The sequence below is a fragment of the Mercenaria mercenaria genome, chromosome 11 (assembly GCF_021730395.1).
Source record: "Mercenaria mercenaria strain notata chromosome 11, MADL_Memer_1, whole genome shotgun sequence".
NCBI classification, from domain to species: domain Eukaryota; kingdom Metazoa; phylum Mollusca; class Bivalvia; order Venerida; family Veneridae; genus Mercenaria; species Mercenaria mercenaria.
Window position 1 is genome coordinate 47,086,194 of NC_069371.1, and position 16,070 is coordinate 47,102,263.

At 35.6% G+C, this 16,070-nt stretch overlaps 1 protein-coding gene across 1 annotated transcript; it reads right to left on the minus strand.

Moving 5' to 3' along the window:
- Positions 1-335: 335 nt before the first annotated feature.
- On the minus strand, positions 336-8,911 carry LOC128546567 (sulfotransferase 1B1-like). Its single transcript, XM_053517360.1, has 4 exons — positions 8,677-8,911; positions 5,821-6,776; positions 2,382-2,476; positions 336-1,699 (listed from the first exon to the last, which is right to left on the minus strand). The coding sequence occupies exons 2-4, from the start codon at positions 5,894-5,896 to the stop codon at positions 1,454-1,456; spliced, it is 417 nt and encodes a 138-aa protein (XP_053373335.1). The 5' UTR covers positions 5,897-6,776; positions 8,677-8,911; the 3' UTR covers positions 336-1,453.
- Between the last annotated feature and the right edge of the window lie 7,159 nt (positions 8,912-16,070).

Below are 16,070 nucleotides of genomic sequence, written 5' to 3' on the forward strand. Positions count from 1 at the left end.
TGAACCTAGGTTTACGGCCGTGAACTACAGTTTACCTTCGTAAAACCGTATTTATCGATTTGTAACAATATGGCAAGCCAATTGTCCAATAATTACGTGAACCCTAGTTCACGGTCGAAAAACTAGGATTAACGATCGATAAACTAGGTTTTTCGAACGTAAATCTAGGTTTTTCTTTTTCGAATACTAACCTATATTTTCGTGCGAAAACATAGGATAACGCCGTGAACCATAGTTTACGCTCATTAATGTAGGTTCACGATTGAAAACCCCAGTTCACGGTCGTAAACCTAGGTTCACGTTCGTAAACTATGGTTTACGAGCGTGAACCGGGGTTTACGAGCGTAAACATAGGATAACGATCGTAAACATAGGATAACGACCGAAACTCATAGTTCAATCGAGAAAACTAGTTTATCAAACGTAAACCATGGTTTACGGTCGATATATTAGGATTATAGAATCAACAATGAATTTCGGGCGTGAACATGGGTTTACGGCCATGAACCTATGTTTACGGACATGAACCTATGTTTACGACTGTGAACCATAGTTTACGGACCTGAACCTATATTTTCGAGCGTGAACCTATGTTTACGAACGTGAACTTGGGTTTACGAGCGTGAACTTAGGTTTACGTTCGATAAAACCAGGTTTTTCAAACGTAAAACCAGGTTTTTCAAATACTAACCTATTTTTTCGAGCGAAAACATAGGATAACGTCGTAAACCATAGTTCACGCTCGTAAACGTAGGTTCACGTTCGTAAACCCAAGTTTACGGTCGTAAACATAGGATAACGACCGAAATTCATAGTTCAATCGAGAAACCTAGTTTATCGAACGTAAACCTGGGTTCACGAGCGTAAACTATGGTTTACGCCCGGTATCTGATGTTTTCACTCGAAAATATAGGTTGGTATTTGAAAAACCTAGTTTTACGTTCGAAAAACCTAGTTTATCGATCGTTAATCCTAGTTTTTCGACCGTGAACCGGGGTTCACGTAATTATTGGACAATTGGCTTGCCATAAGCGTCCTCTATGTTTAATTACTCAAATGAACCAAAAAATAAAAAAACAGAAAAGGTTCACTTAAAAAATATTCAAAACAAAAATCCACGACATGCTCCAAGTCACATTTTCCACCTGTAAATGTAATGCCAATAACCGAGAATTTGAAATACCATACTTTTATTTTGCGAATGCGCACACTTTCAAAATTATTATAAGTGTATGTATCATATGAAACATCTGGGGTTCCAAATTTCCGAACACTGCAATATTAATCAGACTTGGATATTCAAGTGCATAAAAAAGCTGTAAAGTCAAACATTGCAAGCTATTCAAAAACTGTATATATATTTATGTAGAAAACAAGCAAATCGAGTAATTCTTAAAACAACTTTAACAGAGAATAGGGATTAAGATATCTCATCCTCTCTTATATCAAACGGTTAGGACAACAAGCATTGTCTGCCATTTGTTTCTGGATTTAAAAAAAGGGGAGGTGTACCTTTGTTGATAAATCCACCGTCTGTATCATCGAAAACCTTTTTGATATCCCTCCAGTATGACATATTAACTTTGTCATTTTTACGCATGTTGTCAACGTGGCAGTGGTCACATATCCTAGCCACATCATCATCGGTAATTTGCTTGTCTAAAAATTCAGCAATTTTTCTGACGGTATTCGGCATATCCTACAAAATTTAATATAATACAATACTTCATTCTGTCCATGATCTTGAATATACATTAGTGCTATGTGTACTAGCTGTGCGCATGTCTACTCGAAGAGGCAAACACGACAAAGTGAAAAATATATAATATGTCGTTCTGTCGAGTTGGCGGGGCAATGACATGTCAGCCAGATAAATGAAAGTCGCCCAATCGACATTTTCCTACCCGCCAATGAAACTCGACAAATAAATTTGCGAGTCTGTAGTTAACCTTTGTCGTTATTTTGTATGAACCCTTTCAAGTTTTCCTTTTGCAGTTTAATTGTCCCGCCAAAATGACAGCACCACAGAAAATGGCATCAGAACGACATTTACAAACCCAAGTACACTAAAACTCAACCTGTCGTGTTCGAGCCTTTATTTCATGTTAATTTGCGTGGAAACCGTCGTTGTCGTGTTGGCGAGGAGATGACACGACAGCAAGACATTACAAATCTGCAAATATCTTTCTCGTCAAGTTTGTCGTGTAGTCATATGCTAGTCCGTCCTGCAAACAAGTCAAGTCGACATTGCAGAAATCAGGTATCATGATTAAAATGCGTGAAACCTTATTTAAATACGACCTAAGAAATGAAACAAATAACTTGGATAATTAGTTTTAGTCAAATAACTGTTTTCCTATGAACCTCCATATCATTTGTACCTTGATAATGTCTTCATATTTCAAGAATAGCACATTATGATCATTTCGTCTTTTCCACAACTCAAGAACATGACGGGACCAAGATCCATTGTGTCCTGAAGCAAAACATTTAACTTGTATATGTGCAAACTATGAAAATTACATGTGTATTGGTACATGTTTATTAAGTAAATCCCAGTTGTCGTATTTGTAGGACATATGCATTTGATATGTTTAAATCATGAATTATAATAAAATTGTTAATACAACAAACAGACAAAACAACATCTTTTTCAGAGATAATATGAATCTGAGTTAGATAAATGAATGTGTTTGTAGTTTAATTATCCAGCGTTCAAGTGCATTTTTACTGTACACATAATATACATAATTGCCAAATATAGCATTGTCCTATTTCACATAGTCTGTTAATATGCAAGGGTGGTGTTCTCACCTACTGCCAGTTGCGAAAATGATTAAAATTTAATGTAAATTCTAAATACCAAAAGCAAATATTTCGTGCTAAATGCTAAAAACCAAATGGTACATATCAATTTTACTTTACGCAAAATACCAAATGTTATTTTTAAATGCTCATTGTCAAAATTAATGGTAAGTATGAATGTGTATTGTCAAATTCTTTAACTTTACTTTTCAACGACCTGGGTCCAGTTGTTCGAAACTTCAACCGGCTGTTAAAATAACCACCGGTTAAATTTTGACTCAACATACTAGACGTGGTGGGAAGTTATAGTGTGGTGTTTTGATTTTATTGTAAATATTTTTCAGTGTTAATAATTCTTATCTCATACATTTGTTTTACTAAGTAGTCTGAAATGTCGAAAATTAACTCTAACAGTTCGATAATAAACTGTTAGCTTAAGCTACAGTCACACATACGGATATGTCCGTGCGTTGAGGTACGGTGTGGATGGGACTTGTCTGTGGGGGAGGAGACACGGATACGTACAAAGCAGTACGTCTTAGTACGGGAAAATGTTTTGAGAAACTTGGAACAAAAAAAAAATACAGCACGCGAATAAGTACGGATAGGTACGGCGTACTACGTTGAACTACGTTTTACTGCGCCTGGCAACTTGCCCAGCGCATGGACGGGTCTGCGGTGAACTACCTACGTTGAACTACGCTTAAGTACGGGCAGCCTCGGATAACTACGTTCAGCTGCGTCAAGATATGTTTCAGTACTGATAACTACGTTTTAGTACGTTTAACTACGGATGAAAAAGTTTCAACCAAGTTGGACTAAAGTCACGCTCAAACGGCTACGGATCGCTTAAAATTTTTGCGCATGTTCAAAAGTTGGAGAAACTTGCAAGTTTGGGATAAGTCTTGAATACGTTTTGACCAAGTGTTGGTACGGATTGATACGGATTACTACTTTTAGGTACGGCTCAGGTACGGATCGATACGGATTACTACGTTTCTATCCGTGGCTAGACGCAGCTATCCGCGCCGTATGTGTGACTGGGGTTTTAACAATCTGTTAAAGTTTTGAACAACTGGGCCCTATATGTCGAATACTAATAAATGAAACATTTAGTTATTTGACTTTTAGATGTGAAGTAGTTAATGCTTATTGCCAAATGCAAAATGCTCATTTTTCTCCATATATGTTAACATAAAGTATCAGTAAATTGTTAACTGACGAGTTTAGTTCAATTATTTGAACATATATTATGTTCTACAAGTCTTATTTTTTGGCAGTACTATGTTCTATAACCACTGCTAATATGGGACCGAAACGCATTCCTCTAAATAGCAAAACTTCGAGTTCCGGAAACGATATCACCTTTTTTGCAAAAGGTCAAGTGCAGAAGGCTATATATGATATGGTATCATTAAATGAAATACTCCATAAGCTCTCAAAAGTGTATCTTTCGATGTTGACCGTTTTAATATACTTTGCAATTGCTCTAAATTGCTTATCAACAGACCTACATCCATGTCGCTTTGCTTCTTGACTAATTTAATTTTGACGAGATAGTGCTATGACAGTAAACGGTGCTGCCAATGCGGTCGGCAACCATGTGCCGCCATTGTACATATTTCCGGGTAAGAAGTGGTATGACAGTCTGTTACAGGGTGCTGCTCCGGGATCTGATGCAGGAATGTCCGAGAGTGGTTTTGTAAACAGGGAGTTTCTTGAAACGTACCTGACGGGACACTTTGCAAAGCATATAGGACTTTTTAGGGGTCAGGACTTGCCTAAAACTCTCATACTGTATGAAATGCACAAGTCCCATTTTTCGCTTACACTCACAAACTGGGCACAAGACCACAGTGTAAAACTATTTGTGCTACCCCCTCATTCGAGCCACCTCACACAACCTCTTGATAAAGTCATATTCGGACAAATAAAGTCTTACTATTACCGTGAATGTAAGTCGTATATGCACTCAAACCCAGGGGTACATATTAAAGCCCTGTTGCTCAAATCTAAAAAAAAAGATATACTCATACAATACAGGAAGTAAACCTTGACCTAGCAGACAATTTCATAGCAAGCAGAACAATTAACAATACATTTCAAAGACTTTAAAAATAATGTCCCCACCTTTCAAAGTTCATTGCAATTTATTGTCCTCTACAAATTTGGAGACCCTTAATGAGATACAAAAAGGTCAAATGCTAAATTGGAAAAGGAACAATCTATAAAAAGTAACAGAAAGCAAAAGAAACTCACCCCTAATAAAAAAGTTCAGCTTTCCCCAAAACCATCCACCTCTGGTACTTCAGGAAAAACAGGTGGTCCAATTAACTTGGATACTGCATGGTCCTCAAGTGATGAGGCAGAGGATGAGGAACCGTGTTGTGTATGTGGAAAAAATTTCCCACCACAGTTAAGGGGTTATCCCGGCCTAATTATTTTAAAATGGGGCCAATGTGACTATTGTGGACACTTGGTTCATTTAACTCACTGTAGTGAGGTCAGAGTGCTAAGAAGGGGTAGCACATTTTATTTTGAACATTGTCCTTATGAGTAATTTGTTTAGTGGAACAAACTACAAATGCTTGTTATTTGTTTTTATAAAACTGTTATTTCAATTTATATTGATTGACAAAGTAAGCATACAATTATGCAGCTTTTGGACCAGGACAATTATCATACTGTAACCTTCCTTAAAAATCTGAATTGTAAACCATTCTACTACGAGTTTTATGATGACGTAAAATTGACAAAAGATGGTGGCACACTGTATATTTGTTGACATATATAAAATAATTATTGTTTTCATGACATTGTTGTTATTTTTACATGCCATCAGATGGAAAACAAGTAAAATTTATTGAAACAAACAAAGATTAGTCTGGTAAGTGTTTTAGTTGATTATAGTAGTATTTAAACTATTATGTACCGCGAGTCATCAGATGAACGGTATACAACTAAATTAAAACAATCGGCATTTTGCGTAAAGTCACACACTTAATAAAACCTTACCCGTGCCCTTGACAAAGGCATCAGCAAACAGATCCCAGGTGCCATCAGTTTCATTTAGTCCATCACCCCACTGCATGAGACGGTAAAAAGAAGTTACAATATCTTTTGGATTCCGGGACACGTAAATAATCTAAAAATAGAAATAAACATATAAACAATGGGGGCACTGCAATATTATGTATTGAATCTAAAATGAAATAGACACAGAAGAAATGTATGACTGTAAAGATTTGAAAAGAAACAATATGAATGTGCATTAAACTTCACATAAATAGATGTATCTATAACAGTGTCTGCTTTGATAAGTAAGTATCCCACTCCTCCCCACACTCAACAACTCCCCACCAAACTCCTCTCCCGCCGAAGACGTTTTTCCTATGCCATATTGTAGCTCTGGGGCTGAAATTATGGAATATTTATTGATATTCTTTTTGATTATTCAGTGCTGTTCATATAGATGTTCTCAGAGTACAATATATATAAGTGTTACTTTTATTACTGCCACTGCTACAGTAGCAGTTTAGCTTACTATTATCCTTTCCCTTCCTGTAGTTGTTTAGGTAGTAGGAAGTGATGCAGATGGCATTTTATCATTCGTGGTGAAGGCATTGCTTGTATAAACTTTATACCTAATAGAACAAAAATAAAGGCCATAGATCAATGTCATAATAACATGAAATATCAGCAACATGCAACAGGATATCGCAGTCTGAATACAGAATACTAGCGGAATAAGCAAATTATTTACACACAGTTACTTCATACTTTACTCTTATAGCTTAACCGTAGAATATCATTTTAACACTAAGAACGAAGCTTGCCTCGGTAATAAGGAAATCTGTCATCCTTGACATCTATAATAGGGAACCTGTCATCTAACTGAACAGATCTGGCTTTTAAATTATCAAAATACATTGTCTGCACAAGAAACGTAATCTCCTGTATCAGAGTTGTACCTGAAATACACTAGTATTATTTTAGTCATGTTAAAATGAAAGTTTACATACAGTTAGACTGTTTTCCGACAGCACCATTGTAGATAAGCTAATTTCAGTCCTTTCAGGATTCAAATGTTTCAAGATCATGATGTGTTTAAAGACCCACCACAACCCATTGACTTACTTTTTCCCGGAAAATGACCTTACAGAGAATCATGTTGATAATAAGTTTTGATGCAGCTGTACTAAAGTATGACAGGTGGATATTCTATATCTTGTTTTTACATCTTTATGATTACAGTCAAACCTGTGTTAAAGACCACCCCTGAACAGAGGTCACCTGGCTCTAAATACCAGATGTGATGTTTCCCATTTTAACATTGACAGTGTGCTTTAACCTGTGAATAAAGACCAATTCCGAATAAAGACCTTGGCTCTTCCAAGGGTGGTCTTTATAGACAGGTTTGACTGTATCTATGAATAGTCGTTTTATTTTTTTTTTTCATATAGTCCATCTTTTTCAGTATTTTTTAAATGTTAAAATGTACAGTTTAATGAAATATTGTATACAATATAGAAACAAAGTGTGTTCTAAATTGAACTAACTTTTCGCATTAATTCAATAAATCATTGCAATAGTAAACACACAGGTCTTGTCCACAAAATAAGTCAGCATGAACTTGTTTTTTATTTTTGTTTTTGTTGGGTTTAACGTAGCAACGACACTATTATATGTCATGCTCTGGTGGTGGAGGAAGACCCCAAGGTGCCCCTCCGTGCATTATTTCATGGTGCGTATGAACCTTGATAGAACCACCAACTAGCTTTCTCAAATGAAGAATTCAACGCCCCGAGTGAGGCTAAAACCCACATCGGTGAGGTGCAAGTGATTCCAAGAAGATACCGTATTTCTAATTTTCAGAAAAGTCGTGTATAATTACCATCAATGAAACACAAAAGTTAGTTATTTTTATGTGGTGGTTTAAATACACTTCACACATCTCATTAAAGTGCTTTCGTGGCAAAAAATAAAACCCGGACTTGTAATGAAAATCTCAGGAAAGCAGTTTTGTTTCGCCTAAACGGAGAAATGTCACTATATATTATAAACGAATGATATGTAATTGATCTAATAGGGTTGTTATAACTGTTAAATTTACATTAGTATGATCTGGAACGCAGTACTCTGCTTGAGTGAATATTGCCGGGTCGGATAACACATCGCGTGCAAGCAAAATCCATCCAGCCGAATATAAAATCCCAGATCTACTGTAACACCCCACCTTTTTGTTTGAACGAAATATTCAGTGTTTTAACAGTTTATCGATGCTAGAAGTAAATGGGCAAGAAAAGTTAAGTAATTATGTCAAAACAAAATATATATATATATATATATTACTTTACTGTTTGAAACAGTACGGTATTTACCATGAAAATGTAGTCAATTTCCTACACAGCAAATGTTTAAATGCTACTGTTTTACGCATTGACTGACAGTGTTTTGAACAGAACGTTCGAACGCCGCATTAAAAGTCCACTATTATGCACGTATTTCATTTTGATAATACCGGACACTGTTGAGGTCAATGTTACAAATGTATATTTTTTGTAGGGTTTAACGTTGCACCGATACAATTATAGGTAATATGGCGACATTCAATGTTTTCTTGGGGACGAAGACCCCTGGTGCACGTCCGTGCATTATTTCGCGGAATGGCACATTGGAAGAACCACTGAAATTCCGTCAGGCAGCTGGTTGTCTCCCGCACATAACGAATTAAACGCCCCGGGTGAAGCTCGAGCCCACATCGGTAAGGGGCAATGATTCAAATCCAGCGACTTAAACCACTCGGCCACGCATCAAATACATTTTGATATAAATGTAATGAAAAAAAGGTTACAAAACTGAAATATTCACCTGATCTCGGGAATGTGCAGACCCAAATATCGTCATCTCTTGTCTCCATTGTCTCAATTTCTTCTATTTCATTGTCAAACATCCATATTCCCTTATACTGCTTCCGTCTAGGCTGAATACGTGGCTTTTCTCCAGAAGTTTCACTGGTTAGTTCTGCCATAATGAACTTCCTATTAATCATGTACTAGTATTCGCTATTTGAGTGGTTTAAAATGTATCAAATGTTCATTTTAGTTAAAACCTGAGCGTCATTATTACAAAAAAATATGCGTTACGCTTGAAGGCTAATGATATAGGTATCGCACAGTAGTATAAAGCGTTTAGAAATGTAAACAAACTAAAGAATAACATAGGATTAAGTCCATTAACAAAGTTTCCGATCTCGTTGGCCGAGTAGTTATGCGCCTCATTTCGTACATTATCGTTGGGAGTTCGATTCCCAGGCCCATATGTTTATTTTTTAAACTGTATTTAATTTCTTACTTATCAGTTATGTTTAACAAAGGCAACTGAAGTCAGTTAATCAAGGTCCACTTTCTTCGCTAACTGATATATATGTCATTATTAACACGCAAACACGCATCACGATTAAATACACCCCCGCCTTAAATATAATGTAGTGCTTTTGAAGCTCTCCTGTGATATTTTAAAGCACAACAAAGTTTTTAAGTTATGACAATCTTTAATAAATATTTCACTTTAAATAGCATTGCCCTGCAATAACTTCAGTTCTGATTTACTTAAAAATGTTGCTGATTTTATACGAAAACAATAACGGAGAATGAATCAGAAACTTGAGAAAATAAATTTACATAAAGTATGTTAATAATATGCAAAGTGAAAAAACACAACTTTTGGACGGAATGAAGATTTGAACCTCCAAAAGTATCGCTACACATTGAGGCCTTTTCCACCTACTCGTCATATGCGCCAAAAAAAGCCAATTGTTATCTAATTTTGCATACCTTTTATTTAATTAAAATGAAAATGCTACTAATTGTTTATTTACATAATACATGTAATAAAAGTAGAAACGATGCAGATGTAAATGCAGAACTGAGGTAAACGTGAATGGTGACCTAGACTTTGACTATAATTATGTAACTCCGCTGGTGCAAGTCAGTCAAGAGATGATGTTCGATACAGGTATATATTTGACAAATCAGAAAAGACTACAACACGTTCCATTTGCAGTTGACAGTTTCCAAACTGTCAAGTTATGTCAAAAACATGCTAATTTGGTATACAAATCGTTTTATCCTGACATTTTGGAATAATGTTTTCTTTACTTTTACAACATCGTTAAGCGATATTATCAATTTGCCATAAAAATGCAGAACTTAACCATTAAAATCGAGATTGTTGCTACTTCATTTAGAGTTCTAATGTATGTACGTATCGAAGGAATTCGTTACTTTCTTCTTAGACAAGAATAATCATCAACGTTTATACACTGTTCCTCGCAAACAATACTATAAAGTTTATGGTTCATCCAATCTATAGATAGCGTAATTTCGCTAAGGCATTCTGAGGAAAGAGTATATTTGCAGTGCAACGTCCTCCTCTTAACGAAATTTCGCTAAGAGCGAATAGAATTTAAACCCTTGGAATAAAGTGTAAATAGCACACGTTTGCTAGTTAGGGAATAATTGTATGTTAAAATAATTCGCTTACTCCAACACATGAAAAGCGGATCGGACAAGTATAACATTTTGAATGAGGAAATTATTTTCAAGTTTGAGAATAGCGTAATTCCGCTGAAACGCTGCAAAAAAAAAAAAAAAAAAACACGTTAGTTCACGTCATCCTTGAAAGAAAATTAATTGATAGGGAATATTTGGAGTTATTAACTGTTTACTTTCTTGCGATAAAATCGCCATTTAATTTCTGTTTTTTTTTCCAGTTAATTCTTTGTTTGGTCACATCGCAGAAATTAAGTTCATATGGCGATTTTTCAGCCTTCTTTGGTGGAGTAAGACTTCGCGTGCCCCTCTCTGCTTTTCAACAGTTATATCACACCGAATAGTTTTCGAGTTCTGGAATGTATTGTAACCATACTCTTATTATGATATTATATCCACTACACTGCCAGGGTACAATTACATTGCTTATAACATCTGTTTTAGTAGATTATGAAAGTAAATGGATGAAATATGTCTGCTCAGTAATGCTTTTCAATGGTACAGGTCTACACTTGAATTGTGGATAGATATATATTATTATTAAATAAAAGTGTATATTTATTACATTTACTTCTTCAGCGAAAAAATGTACATGATAACTACATGAATATAGAGATTTCGCAGCTTGGTATAAACACGTGCTAGTATATAGATATCGCTTAAAATGAGCTTGCCAATACGGGGTAAGATATGACAAATTAAGGGCCATAACTCCAATGAAAATTATAGGCACTGGCCAGTCATGTAAAGTTTGGTAAAAGCGGGCCCATTAGATTATAAAGTATTATAAAACTCTGATCACAAAACAATGAACTGGTGTGAATCCGCGTTGCTGTTTCACATGATATGCACATTTAAACTTTGTGACATACAGAGAGACAAACGGACAGACCAAAATTTATGGGTCAGTCACTGCACTAATGCTAGATAAAACTTCGAGTGTACTTTTACGTATACTTTCAAACCTGTCTATAAAGACAAGACTAGGCAGAGCCAAAATGTGGTCTTTATTTGGAGGTAGTCACAGGCTAAATAAATGTTAAAACTGGAAACAAAACATGTGGTCTTTAGAGTCAGGTGGCCTCTGTTCAGAGGTGGTCTTTAACACAGGTTTACCTGCATCTCTTTTTAAGGTTATGCTAACTTGCACTACAAAAAAACATCCGTTGAATATAAAGAAAGAACAACATTTTGATTAAAAGCTCAAACTATATTTCTTGTAAACTGCTTTTACAAACAATCACATTTTTTCTTCGAATACGAGCCATATTCCGGACTTACTAGGAACCATCTTCATGAAATCTCACTTTATACATTTCACCTGAAAAATAATGCTGCTTTATTGTAAAATATAAAGAATGAAGATAAAATGACAACCCGTGTTTGTTTGTTTTTGTGTATAAACCACTTTATGAACAATAATTATGTTAAACAAAACTGCGTTGGTTTTCTCCGTAAATGATAAGCACAAGAAACAATTTTAAAAGAAAGTAACACGAAAGTACTAGTTTAATATAGTACAGCCTGGACAGAATCAGCATGATTATAGGAAGTATGGTCTATCAATCGTGATGACCAAGCTTAATTGAAAAAAAAATCTTAGTAGTTTCCTATGGAAAACATGACACGATTAACAAATATTCTAAATATATTTTTGTAATAAAATATCGGCGATATATCATTTTATCGGTACGGATTTACTTTACGTTACGTTACGTTTAGAGAGAATATGTGTTAAGTAGCCAGTTAGCCCAGTCGGTAGGTCCAAAGTTCACGTCCCTAACTGAAGTCATACTTTTTGACAATTTGCTCAGAAAGTGGGTCTTTATCATGTTTGCTTGGACAGTCTTGCAACGTTTCAATATTTTGTTCTTTTTGAATTCGAGGACGAATTTACAATTTCTTGGGTGGGGGTGGGGGTGGGGGGTCGAGGTACGGACTTAGTCACGTTAAAGAGAGTATGTGTCAGGCAGCCGGTCAGCTCAGGTTCGCGACCCGGGCAGACTTCACATTTCTGTCATCCTGGATTTATCACAGCATTTTTTATTAAACAAGGATTTTCTATTATTGAACCTAATGACCTAGTTTTTGAAGGCACATGGACCAGTTTGGAACCTGACCTAGATATTATCAAGGGGAACATTCTCACCAAATTTCATGAAGATCTCTTGAAAGTATGGCCTCTAGAGAGGTCACAATATTTTTCTATTTTTATACCTACTGACCTAGTTTTGACTACACGTGATCCAGTTTCAAACTTTATCTGGATATCATCAAGGTGATCATTCAAACAAATTTTCATGAAGATCAATTGAAAAATATGGCCTCTGGAGTGGTCAAAAGGTTTTTCTACTATTAGAACTACTGACCTAGTTTTTTACCGCAGTTGACCCAGTTTCAAATTTGACCTAGATATTATTACGATGAACATTTTGATCAACTTTCATAAAGATCCCATGAAAAATATGGCCTCTAGAGAGGTCACAAGGTTTTTATATTATTTGACCTACTGACCTAGTTTTTGAAGGCACGTGACCCAGTTTCAAAGCTGACCTAGATATCATCAAGGTAAACATTCTGACCAATTTTCATGAAGATCCATTGAAAAGTACGGCCTCTAGGGAGGTCACAATGTTTTTCTACTTTTAGACCTACTGACCTAGTTTTTGACCGCAGTTGACCCAGTTTCAAACTTGACTTAGATATCATTAAGATGAACATTCAAGCCAAATTTCATTTCATACAGATCCCATGAAAAATATGACCTCTATAGAGGTCAAAAGGTTTTTCTACTATTAGACCTACTGACCTAGTTTTTGACCGCAGTTGTCCCAGTTTCGAACTTGACCTAGATATCATAAAGATGAATATTCAGACCAACTTTTATGAAGATCCATTGAAAAGAGAGGTCACAATGTTTTTCTATTTTTAGACCTAATGACCTAGCTTCTGACCGCAGTTGACCCAGTTTCAAACTTGACTTAGATATCATTAAAATGAACATTCAACCAAATTTTATTTCATACAGATCCCATGAAAAATATTGCCTCTAGAAAGGTCACAAGGTTTTTCTATTATTTGACCTACTGACCTAGTTTTTGATGGCACGTGACCCAGTTTCAAACGTGACCTAGATATTATCAAGGTGAACATTTTGACTAACTTTCATGGAGATCCATTTAAAAGTATGGCCTCTAGAGAGGTCACAACGTTTTCCTGTTTTTAGACCTACTTACCTAGTTTTTTACCCCAGTTGACCCAGTTTCAAACTTGACCTAGATATCACCAAGATGAACATTTTGAACAACTTTCATGAAGATTCATTGAAAAATGTAACCTCTAGAGTGGTCACAAGCAAAGTTTACGCACGGACGGACGGACTGACGGACGCCGGACGCCAGGCGACCACAAAAGCTCACCTTGTCACTTCGTGACAGGTGAGCTAAAATGCGGATATTTCACAGATTCAGGCAATAAGAAATGAATTAATGCAATAACAATTACCAACCTTTCTTAACTTTCAAAATACTCTCAGCGCTGTACCATTTCCAGAACTGGGGACTCTTTGTTTATTGATAAGGCCTCCACTTCATCCCTATTACTGAATGTCTGTAAATACATTTATGTAACATTTGTTCTAAGGTTACTATTAACAACTAAAAGATATAGTTTCCGATCTATACAGAGCTACAGGAGACAGATTTCACATTTTACCAACCCTACTGTCTTTTATCAAATTACTCCGATGAACATATACCCCTCTCACCTTGGGATCGAACGGACCACCCTGCTTACCCTGAATCTGCGCTCTACCTACTGAAAGAGCCAGCTAACAGCAAAACATTTAGATCAAGTCATAAGACGGACAGGGGGTGGTTAGCGGAAGCAGTAACCATATTACTTCCATATTACATATCACTAATTAATGTTACATTAATATTTACAATTTTGATCACCTCTTATTTTTTTCTGCCTTTATAAGCTCCCCATAATTAAAACCAGGTATTACAACAAGGAATGCACCAAACATAATCACTCCGGGAGAACTACGTTCCGACGTAAGTCATGTCTCAACGATATCATGTGACATATCTCAACGATTTCGTTGCGGTGTCGCTCCGTATGACCTTGTTGATTCATTTAATATTATGTGCAATGAAGCATTGATTCTACGTTTTCATAACTGAAAAGATGAATTTGAAGTGTGGAAGCTATATTAGCTTTTTGGAGCATTTTGGAAGATACAACGAGCTAGTTACAAATAAACTTATGTAAGCTACATAAATGTTGCAAGGCCGCAACGATAACAGACAATATGTGACAACGTCTCACATACAGTGTTGCGAAGTCTAAACAATATACTTACCGTTTTAACTTTTAGAAAATTCTTATGTACATCTTATCTTTACGTCGAGAACATTTCTTGGCACTTTCATAAATGACTGGATGACGTCTGAGCAAGGTACAACAATTTAATCAGTATGACAAATGTATTTGTCGTTATCATTTTACACATTAATTATAGCCATACGCAGGCTGGAGTTAATTTGAAATGGGTGCATAAATTCATATAAAGTTTCAGCATGAAAGTTAAAACGTAAAGTTATTGCTGTACAATAGAAACAATTATGTTTAGGTGTTCGCTATAGAAATACTTTCATTTATATCAAAGTCCATGGAATGTTGTAAGCATTGTCGGTGGCTCCTTCACAATAGCTGTGTTCTGCTGAACCATTACTCATACATTCAGTTTTGAAAAAAGTGCATACATGTTATGCATTTCAATGTTTACATTCTTTACATGTTGACGTCATGTGGCAACATTATTATGGCGATTGAAAGGGCGCTGAATCATTTTCAGATCGATTGTCAAATATTTATGGCACTAATGATAAAAAGCAATACAAATAATGCTTTTAAGTTTTTGAAAATATGTGAAATGAAAATACCAAGATATATATGAAGCGAAGGTTTATAATAAAAAGGTCAATAAACGGCTGATTGTGCCTTATAGCCATACTGGTACACATAGTTTCATAATAGCCCTCGGGCTAAAGCCATATAGGCGTGCCATTATGGCAAGAAAGCACAACCCAGTCATACATTAACCTATTAGTAATTCTTCGTGAAATGTTTTTTTTTTCCCAACCCTAAACTATGTAAGAAAGGAAAACTATCAAGGCATTTGATTTTATACAATATATAGCCTCTTATACAAATAATATAGTAACTGAAAAGCTGCAGTAAATGCTAGTACCAATAAACATTGCACTTTAAACTTTTCTTACAATATTATAGGTACACATGTAATAAACAGGTAATTACACTGATGAACCGATACATATTGACATGGAACGCTTTCATATCGGACGTGGATGTTTTCTAAACGTTGTAATAGAAAGAATCGTGTGACGTCCATGGTGTCCACGCGCACGTTGCGACAACAAGCTGAGGTCAATTTCGCGGAAAATATTAATGCACGTCAGTTTGAATTATTTGTTACATTTTCGAAGAAATTCTGGTATTTTCCGTTTTTCGTAACAAAACGATAATTAAGACATAAAGTAATCATTTGGAAGTGGGTATATAATAAAAATGTTATCAATTTTGTATGTAAGTATATGCACTTGTTCTTTCACGGATAATATTGCCTTCCTAAAGTACCGCTGCAGAACAAGGCATATATTCACATACAAAGTTATTAACCTATAA

What these genes read in the sequence shown, in the direction of transcription:
- LOC128546567 (XM_053517360.1), bottom strand. Translation starts at nt 5,896, where the DNA reads ATGCAGTGGGGTGATGGACTAAATGAAACTGATGGCACCTGGGATCTG. An exon ending in TGCCTTTGTCAAGGGCACGG is followed by an intron (nt 2,477 to 5,820) that starts GTAAGGTTTTAT and finishes GTTTTGCTTCAG; the next exon opens with GACACAATGGATCTTGGTCC. An exon ending in AATATGAAGACATTATCAAG is followed by an intron (nt 1,700 to 2,381) that starts GTACAAATGATA and finishes TAAATTTTGTAG; the next exon opens with GATATGCCGAATACCGTCAG.